Raw genomic sequence first — 10182 nt, forward strand, 5'->3', positions numbered from 1 at the left:
TTCATGATTTTGTAAAAGTCTAAGGTCATCCCTCAGCCTCTTGTGCTCCAGGGGCAATGGTCCAAGCCTATCTGGCCTCTCCTTGCAACTGAACTCTTCCAGACCCTGTAACCCCCTTCTGATTTTTTTGGGCATCCTTTCCACTTTATTGATGTAGTTTTAAATTGTTCTTCCAATAGATGGATGATCAGAACTGTACACTTAATGGTCAGCATAAATGTGATGGGCTTTGTTTCTCTGCTTGTGTGACACTGACTCTACCTTCTCCATGGTAGTAAGAGATGGACAATAAATTTTGTTTTGTTGGTAACGTGTCCTGAAATGAAGAATAAAAAGTACAAGGCAGACTAATTGGCCACTGCAAATGAAATGTTGATTCCAACTCTTGAACAAACATCTTCAGTTTGTGTTCAGCATTATGACTTCTCTCCTTTTGTTGCCACTTTGATCAGGCTTGATTTCAATATTTTAACTAATTAATCAAGTGTTAGTCACAGAGGCAAACATTGTGAAGGAATGCTAAATACTTGGCAATTATTTTATAGTTCCCAAAATGAATTCTGTGGCATGTGGTTTAAGAGGCTTCTAATTAGTTTGTTTGGTAAAAGATTATTTGTTACTCAACTAATTTGTCTCTTCCTTCCTGTTAGAATTTGGTGGTAGCTTGTATTATCCGGTGTGTCCAATGCCATTCCCAAGAAGCTATGGCCCACAGTCACCAATGGCTCACACAAACTTCAGAAGACCCTATTTTAATTCTTTTGTCGCTCGCCCAACATTTTATCACTCTACCCGATTCAGACATTATCCCTTTAGAAGGAATATGACTAATACAGAAGTGCAAACTGATACGAGTGAGACCAATCCAGCCCAACCGAAAAGGGCAGATGTGATCACTGAAACTATGGCAAGTAGCAGACAGGCGGCTGAAGTACGGCATCAGAAGACCCCTGGTCCTGAATTAACTTCTGGCAGTGCAGATATCCTCCAGGAAAGAGTAGTGCACAAAAGAATACAGGGCGAGTCAAATGAGACAGAAGAAACTAGTGCTGCTGTGGCATCCAAGAATGCCAAGGCAGGTGGTTATGCTTTACAAAAAGAAAAAATAAGAATAGAATGCAGTGAAGGAGCACCTTCCATAAATGTATGGAGATCATTTGAAGCCACTGTTCCCATATATAATACTCCTAATAAAAAGGTAGAAGAAGGCGTTCAATGTGAAGTTTGGGCTGTAAGTGCCTGTGAGAGTGGGGTGCCTATTTATGGCTCATTTGAAGCTGACAAAATAATTCGAAAAACAGAAGTTCCAGAAATGTGTACATATCCAGCCCTGTCACAGGGTGAAATGTTGCTGGATTCAAACAAATCTCCAGAAGCAGGATTTGAATCTAGGACAAAAGATGAAGTTTCATGCTACCCAGGCAGGCATGATAAAGTGGACAGTTTGCAATGCAAAACCAATAAAAGCTGCAAATTTCCAACAAATGAATTTGTACATGAGGCGTCAGAAAAAGCTCCATTACAAAGGAAATCAAGTGGACGTTTCAATCAAGATGGAACAGCGAAGAATGCAACCAATAAAGACAATGAAAAGATTATTTCAGCAGAGCCATTAAATGAAGAAAAAATATGTGAGGTATTGAAAGGTGATGCTTCCCTTGAGTCACCTGAAGAATACATACCTTCTGCAAGTGTGCTGGCATGGCTACAAGAGCAAGCACAAAGTAATTGCTGGAAAGATGGTCCTCAAATGCTGCAGCACCATCCAAGAGTTCTCAATGTATCTTTTGATGAAATCTCCTCAAAGGATGAGGAATCATCCTTCTCTGATGCCATGCATGGAAGACACCAATTGTCATACTCTCACCTAATGTGTAATGCCTATTCATCTTTCTGCCCTGCAATCTCTGCCTGCAATGATCAAATTGGTAGCAAAACAGTGGGAAATCAACATCTTTCTGCGAGAGAGCAATTTTGTAGTTGTTGCAAAAAAGAACTTTTAAAAGGAAAAGGCATAAAACATGTCTGCAGAAATAACTCTGCCACTTGGAATACCAGCAGCAAAGCCCTTTCTGAAAGGGAGGATTTGAGAAAAGGCCAATTATTTCATGAGATGTCAGCATCTAGTGGACGGCGACGATGTCGTAGAGTTTCTAGAGAATCATCCCGATCAAATGGAAATAAAAAAACCCGATACTCTTCAGATTCCATTGAGGTATGATATTTTAACTATTAATTAAACATAGAGGGGCAGGAAAGTAACTTTAAATTGCTTCCACTGTCTTGAAATGGGTAATTTCAGGCCAGTTACTCGAGCAAATTATTTGAATTGATTCAAGAGGGACAAAATAAACCTTCATTTAGAAAGATACTAATTAATCAGAAATTGCTGCCAGGGAAGCTGGGACTAATTAACTTGGGTTTTTTTAGATGGCAAAAGGATGGATAAAGCAGGCAATGTTAGGCTGCATGGATTGTAGCAAGGTTTTTGATCATCATGGCAGGCTAGTTTTCAAAATAAAAACCTTGTGGAATCTATTGGAGAGTAACATTGTTTTGGTGTTTGAAAATAAAAGGTAACGGATGCTGTATTGAGTGGGATCCATGGGGTCTGGTACATGTATTATTGCATTAGAGATTTAAATGTTGAAGAAATCAAAGTTTGTAGATATAAAGATGACCGTGTGGTGAAGGAAGGATTTGGACTAGAGGATAGTATAGATCACAAAAAGCTGAAGGAACTCAGTGGGACAGGCAGCATCTCTGGAGAGAAGGAATGCGTGACATTTTGGGTCGAGACCCTTCAGACTGGTTAGGGATAATGGAAACGAGAGATATAAATGATGTAGAGAGATAAAGAGCAATGAAAGATGTGCAAAAATGTAACAATGATAAAGGAAACGGACCATTGTCTGAAGAAGGGTCTCCAGACATGCTGTCTGTCCCGCTGTGTTACTCCAGCTTTTTGTGTGTATCTTCGGTTTAAACCAGCTTCTGCAGTTCCTTCCTATATAGTATAGATCACATGATCAGTTGAGTAGAAAATTAGCAGGTGGAATTCTTTCTAGAGAAATGGGAGAAGGCATAGCAATGAAATAGATAAGTATAAAGGTAGAAATATGGAGGGATAGAAGAACTGGGCACCAATCTTTGGATAGCAGGGAGATGAATAAAATGATTCGGATAGTCAACTTCACTTTTTGTATCTTGTGTTATGCTTCAATAGGTTGCTTTTCTAGTTAGACTGCATCTTGAGTATTGTGGACAGTCCTGCAGTTCTGGTGAGGGTATTAAAGAGTCTTGATGTTGCCAGGACTAAAAGTTCAGTAGAGGAAAATTGGTTGAGAGTTGTGCCTTTTTGGAATGGGAAGTAGGTGAAGCGGAGGCCTAGATGATTCTGAATGTAGGGATGAAGCCAAAAAACAAGAATATAGATTTAAGATATATAATTGGAAAGTATATGACTATGATTTTTTTCCGAAAAGGGCTGTTTGGAATTCTTCCTGAAAGGGTGATGGGAGGCGGAAAGCCTTACTACATCTATATCTGACAACACGGATACATACCTGAAAAGCTATCACATATAAAGCTACATTGTTTTATAAAATCATAATGTACAGCACAGAAATAGGCATTTTTGGCCCACCTCCATGCCAACTATCTATCTATGTTAAACCCATTTCCCCTTATTAGTATCCCTCTATGTAATTATTCAAATGGTTTTCAAACATTATAGATGTAATGGCATCCATCACCTCTGGCAGCTCGTTCTAGATATTCACCTCTGTCTCTGAATAAACTTGCTCCTCAGACCCTTTAAAATTTCCCCTCTTGTCTTAAACCCGTGACCCCCTCTTTTCAGATTCCAATGCCCAGAGAAAATGATTGTGAGTATCCTATCTATGCCTCTCAATTTTACAGACCTCTATTAGGTCAACCCTTGGCTCCTATATATTGCAATAAAAATAAACTGGCTATCTATTCTCCCTCTTTATAACCACAATGCACTGTCCTGGGCAATATTCTGATGAATTTCTTTTGCACTCTGTTGCCACCACATTCTTCATGTAGTGTGGTTACTGGAACTATACATAATATCCCAAGTGCATTCAAACCAATGTTTTGTACGGCTACAACACAATGTCTCAACTCTAATACTCAATGCCTCAAGGCATTGGGAAGGCAAGCATACTAAATGCCATTTTTAGGGAGCTAGAGACTAGCACACCAAGGTCCCACTGTGCAACTTTGGTCTGAAGGTCTTTGCTATTTACTGTCGTAACAGAATTTGGCCTCCCGAAGTGTTTTGCCTCATTGCCTTTGCTATATAAAACTCCAATTTTTACATAGTCTGCACAATTGTTAATCATACCTCCTACATGTGATACACTACTTGCAAATTCCCAGTTTCAAAAATATCTGTCCACCACTACACTATCTTCCATATTTTGTATTCAGTTTGCCAATATCTTGGATTGGTGGGAAGCTCTTTCAACTGACAAGGGCAATGTGGGCGACATGGCATCCATATTGCATAACTTCTGATCTCTAATTCCAAGCAGGTTTCAGAGGAGCAAGATTATGATTCCAGGGCAGAAAATTCAGAAAAGGCAAAGGTTGGTGGATTTTCCTATAAGAAAATAAGTCGTAGATCACCTAAAATCTCCCCACTTCAGTTTTCTAATCGGTTGCAACAAGAAAAACAGAGAGCAAAGAAAAGACAAGACATGATAAAGTATATTATTAACCAACGAGAACAAACTAAGTTGGGGACTGAGCACCAGGAGCGTCGGAAATCCGGGCAAATCTCAAAATTGGAACGGAAACAGAAAGGGGGGAAAAGGCACAAATATACATGGAAAACAATGAGCGGTAAGGATTCATTGTATTGTATTATTGAATTGGATAAAGGATATACTTTTTACTTAATCTATGAAGCCCATTTGTCAAAAAGTAAATTGAGTGTTTTGATACTCTTTCCTCAAGAGGCTGTTAAACTCGCCAAGCTTGATCAAACAGTTTTGACATCAACTTGGACCCACTCCCCTGCTAGTTTTCCTAATCTCCTATTTATCCCATTCCTTTCAATTATGAATGAACTTTCTCTTGCCACCCTTCTTTATGACACTGATGCTTTTGACTATTGTCTTAACTGAATTTTGTTATTTGCATGTTTTGCCACTGGGACTGATTCTTATTCACTCAATAAAAATCTTTGAACACCTTTACTTTAGACTTGCGAGACAGTGTGGAAACATGCCCTTCGGTCCACTGAGTCTGCACTGACCAGCGACCATCTCGTACACGAACTCTATCCTACACACTGGGGACTTTACAATTTACAGGAACCAATTAACCTCCAAACCTGTACGTGTTTGGAGTGTGGAAGGAAACTGGAGACCCAGAGAAAACCCACGGGGTTACAGGAAGAACGTATCAACTCCTAAACAGACAGCACCTGTCAAACCTCTACTTGTTCTCTGCTTTGGTTTCACCCAACATCTAGTCTCCGTTAACTGAAGCATACAATGCTAACTTGGAAATCTATCTTCAGAATAGGCTGAGTCATGTTACAATATGCTTAACAGAACTAAGTATCTTCACAAGGACTGCAGCTATTCAAGAGTAAGCCTCAAAGACAATGAAACATAGAAACGTACAGCAGAAGAACAGGCCCTATAGCACAATCTGAGCTGAAGATGCATATTTAAAGTAATCTCTGCCTGCATGTGATCCATTTCCTATATATTTGCATATCTCCTAAGCATCACTCTTGTATCTGCTTCCACCATCCCTGGCAGCTCCTTTCAGGAACTTCTCAGTTTTTTAAGAAACTTAACTTGTATGTCTCCTTTAAACTCTACCCCTCTTGCCTTAAAGCTTACTCATTTGACACTCCCACCCTGGGAAAAGAATTATGACCATCCTCAGTATCCCTCATTATTTTATACCTCTATTTTATACTTCTATCAGGTCTTTTCTCGAATTCCAGTACTCTAGACAAAACAATCCAAGTATGTTCATTTTCTTACAACACTATCCTCAAATCCAGGCAGCATCCTGGCGAATCCCTTCTACATCCTCTCAAAAACCTTCATCATTCCTGTAATGGGATCATTAGAACTTCACACAATACTCCAAATGTGGTCTAACCAAAGTTTTATAAAGCTGCAATGTGACTTGCTAGCTCTTGTACTTCATGTCCTGAAATTGGACATGCTGATAACTGCTCCCATAATGAAATTTCAATTATGTAGTTGCCAATCTACCCTCCTGTAATCTATAATTCAGGTTTATAACCAAATGAGTTACAGCATGAAATGAGACCATTCATTCTGAGTAGTCCAGCTAATCACATTATTTTCTATCACTGCAATTTTTTTGCCTTTTCAAATACGGTATTTGCCCAAGTTTAACTCCATTGCTTTCCCTAACCTTGCAATCTAGATTCAAAATCACTGTCTATGCATCACTTTCATTCTTTATTCTCATTCTTTCTTTGTCTTTTCATTCTGCTAATTGGAAGCTTCTTCCTCAGACAAATTGCACCATTGGCTTTATGTAAATCAGTTCTACTGGATCTTTCCCACAATAGTGTTTTTAGATGTGCTGTAGAGGCAACATTCAATTTTATTGTGAATTCAAAGGTAGTTATCTAATCCCCTATAAAATAGAGGAAACAATGTTCAGAGACACATCAATATTAATCTGGGTGCATGACTAAAGTCTTGTAAGTGGTAGAGAAGGCAAGAAAGCAATTGAGGTTTTGGAATTCTGGGCTCTGTATGTGGAGGTGGGCAGTAAAGAGCAATGAAATGCCACACTTCAAGAAAGATGCAAGGCTTTTAAGAAGGCAAGGGATTTACTAAAATGATTCCAGGAACGAGGGTCGTCGAGAGAAACTGCGGTGGTTCTAGAAATCTGGTGGTTTTGAACGGCAAAGTTGAGGCTAGCATAGATCATATTGAATGGTGGATGGGACTTGAGGTGGCTATATGCCGATTCCTTGTATTTTCTTATGCTCGAAGGATGTAGATGGAGGCTATTCTCAGTTGAAGTCAAGGACTAGGGGAACAGATGATTGCCAAAGGTAACCTGTAATCTGGAATATACAACCAAAAAAACAAATTTAATTGGAGTATTCAAAAGCAAGCTAGATGAGTTTCTGAAAGAATTTGCAGAGCCAAGGGAAGGTCATGAGAATGGGTCCAGCTGGCTTGCTCTTGCATTCATTCTGACAGTTGGCAGCAAGATGGCAGATGTCTGCAATTCTTATTCTGAGCAGTTCATCTGAACTTGACCATCAATAATGTTAAACATCCTTGCACTTTCTTTACAGGTCCCACACTACCAGTAAGTACCACAATATTCAGAAATTTCATTTAATGTTTAGTTTTGTCAAAATCCAAATGCACAGTATTTGAAGACAATGTTTTGTGATTCTTGCCTACATTTTCATAATTTGTTCCCTTCATAAACAGTAATGAGTTAATTTGGGTACAACTAGCTTCCTGACATTCAAATTGGTAGGGGACTAATTGGATCTATTTAAAAATTATTTTATAAATTTCAATCCGATTCATTAATTTCTTTTAAGTACAAAATGCAAGTGAAGATTCTGTTGATGAATATTGGAATAAAGTTGGTGCAAGGCCCAAGTCAGCTACTCAGTCATTTGATGATGCAGACTCTGGTAAGAACATGTTTTCATTTTAACACTAAATATGGATTTGAGCAAAGTATTGAGTTAATTCTACACTATTCTTTTAACAGAAATGCAATTATGCATTTGGGATGATGCCCTTCATAGCATAAGCTTTACCAAGATAGTATCTTTGCTAAGCCAGGTTTGCAACCTGATAATATCTTTTAGCATTTAAAATTATCAGCTAAAGTTAACTGGGTGAGGAGCTCTGCAGATTTCCACAGAATGTGTGGAGGGAAATGGACAAACTGTTTTGGGTTGGTATCCTTTAGTTTCAAAGAAGAGTCCTGATAAATTTTGTCTGTGAATTTCCCTCCGCAGATGCTGGCTGGCCTGTTGAATTCCTCCAATGTTATTTTTAGCTCAAGATTCCAACATCTGCAGCCTCTTATCTTTATCAACTTTAGTTGCTATGCTGGTTCTCAATTGGGTCTGATTGGCTTGGGTTTAATATTTATTCTTCTGCCCTCAGTCTTTTATGGAAAATTGATTAAAATTGTATTTTGTAAGATAAGATACGAGTGGAATTGTTTAAAATGCAATTAGCTTTTGGTTAACTCCACTTTTTGTAGCATTGTACTTAATTGACTTTGGGCAGTGAATGCTGCACTTGAGTGGAAAGTTATGGGTTCCAATTTTTTTCTCAGGGTTTCAGTACAAATTGTGGGTGTACCCACACCTTGCACTACAGTTTGAAGGCAGCTCGCTGTCATTTACTCAAGGACAATTAATGCTGGTTCAGTCTGCAAAGCCCACATTCCTTGAATGTAAAAAACCTTCATTGACAGCATTGCACAGGTGATACTTTATGATGAAATTGTACATTGTTTAACTAAGTTTTTTTTTTCTGTACAGAGAAGCTGGAACAAATCAAGCCCAGCTGCAAATCAGTCCCTCTGAAGAGAGCAACTCAGAAGCTTAATGAAATGGATTTCTGGAATTTGTCAGATTTGCATGCATTTCAAGGTGATCTACTTACCATTAAGCAGGATCCAAGGGGACAGTAATTGTGAACTGATAAGATGGGTTAATTGCCAAGAGAATCTACATTATTTGTACAAAATCCTCAGCCTATCAGTAATTTCAGCCATCACTGGTAGATTAGGACTTTAATATTTTGACTCTTAGTGAAAATGCTGAACCGTAAACTGATTTTAAATCTTGACTTTCTTTCCTTGCATTTCAGGAAATGCACTGAGGAGAGGAAGGGCTAAAAGTTCCAAAAAGCCTGCACCTTTATACCATGTCAAAAAAGAGCACTTGGATGCAATGAAAAAATACTCAAGTCATTTTAAGTGCCTTCACAATGCAGAGTGATTTAAACACTGGTAAAAAATAAATTGGTGCAAAAGCAATTCATACTGTCCTGTGTATTTAAATTGCTTCCAATTTTCAATATTCAAAACTGAAATGTGTAAATTTCAGCTTGTATAAAAATACAACATAGAAACAGGCCTTCTGGCCTACCTCTTCCATTTCAACTAATTGCTATTGACACTAATCTAAGATTTGTGCCTTAAATGGAATGTTGGCCTACATAACAAGAGGAGTTGAGTATAGGAGCAAAGAGGTCCTTCTGCAGCTGTACAAGGCCCTAGTGAGACCGCACCTGGAGTACTGTGTAGTTTTGGTCTCCAAATTTGAGGAAGGATATTCTTGCTGTTGAGGGCATGCAGTGTAGGTTTACTAGGTTAATTCCCAGAATGGCGGGACTGTCGTATGTTGAAAGACTGGAGAGACTAGGCTTGTATACACTGGAATTTAGAAGGATGAGAGGGGATCTTATTGAAACATATAAGATTATTAAGGGCTTGGACACGTTAGAGGCAGGAAACATGTTCCCAATGTTGGGGGAGTCCAGAACCAGGGGCCATAGTTTAAGAATAAGGGGTAGGCCATTTAGAATGGAGATGAGGAAAAACTTTTTCAGTCAGAGTTGTAAATCTGTGGAATTCTCTGCCTCAGAAGGCAGCGGAGGCCAATTCCTGAATGCATTCAAGAGGGAGCTAGATAGAGCTCTTAAGGATAGTGGAGTCAGGGAGTATGGGGAGAAGGCAGGAAAGGGGTACTGATTGAGAATGATCAGCCATGATCACATTGAATGGTGGTGCTGGCTTGAAGGGCCGAATGGCCTACTCCTGCACATATTGTCTAACTAATCATCTAAGGTGGCGTAATGTGCCACATTTTCAGTTTTGCAGGACATGCAACTGGTACTTCGATAAATGTGATAACCAAAGTTCTGACCCTGATTTTACACCTATTAATGAAGGACATTAGCTTGTGTCCATTTACAACATGCAGTTCAAGCTGCTACTCCTGCTTTAAGTGGTTGTATTAGAAAACAAAAGCCAATCTGGATTAATGGTCATGTGGAACTCATTTGCATTTTTATCCCCAACATGATATCCAATAACAGAGAAATTGTGAATGAATTTCTAATGACTTGGTTAAATCGGCTTTGAATTTTCAAACTT

General features: G+C 38.8%; 1 protein-coding gene across 1 annotated transcript; it reads left to right on the forward strand.

The window, feature by feature from the left end:
• The first annotated feature begins 1312 nt into the window (after window positions 1–1312).
• Window positions 1313–9022, forward strand: LOC144593008 (uncharacterized). Its single transcript, XM_078398422.1, has 5 exons — window positions 1313–2215; window positions 4563–4872; window positions 7598–7693; window positions 8561–8671; window positions 8892–9022. The coding sequence occupies exons 1-5, from the start codon at window positions 1313–1315 to the stop codon at window positions 9020–9022; spliced, it is 1551 nt and encodes a 516-aa protein (XP_078254548.1).
• The last annotated feature ends 1160 nt before the right edge of the window (window positions 9023–10182 follow it).

Source organism: Rhinoraja longicauda, chromosome 4 (genome assembly GCF_053455715.1).
Source record: "Rhinoraja longicauda isolate Sanriku21f chromosome 4, sRhiLon1.1, whole genome shotgun sequence".
Lineage (NCBI taxonomy): Eukaryota > Metazoa > Chordata > Chondrichthyes > Rajiformes > Arhynchobatidae > Rhinoraja > Rhinoraja longicauda.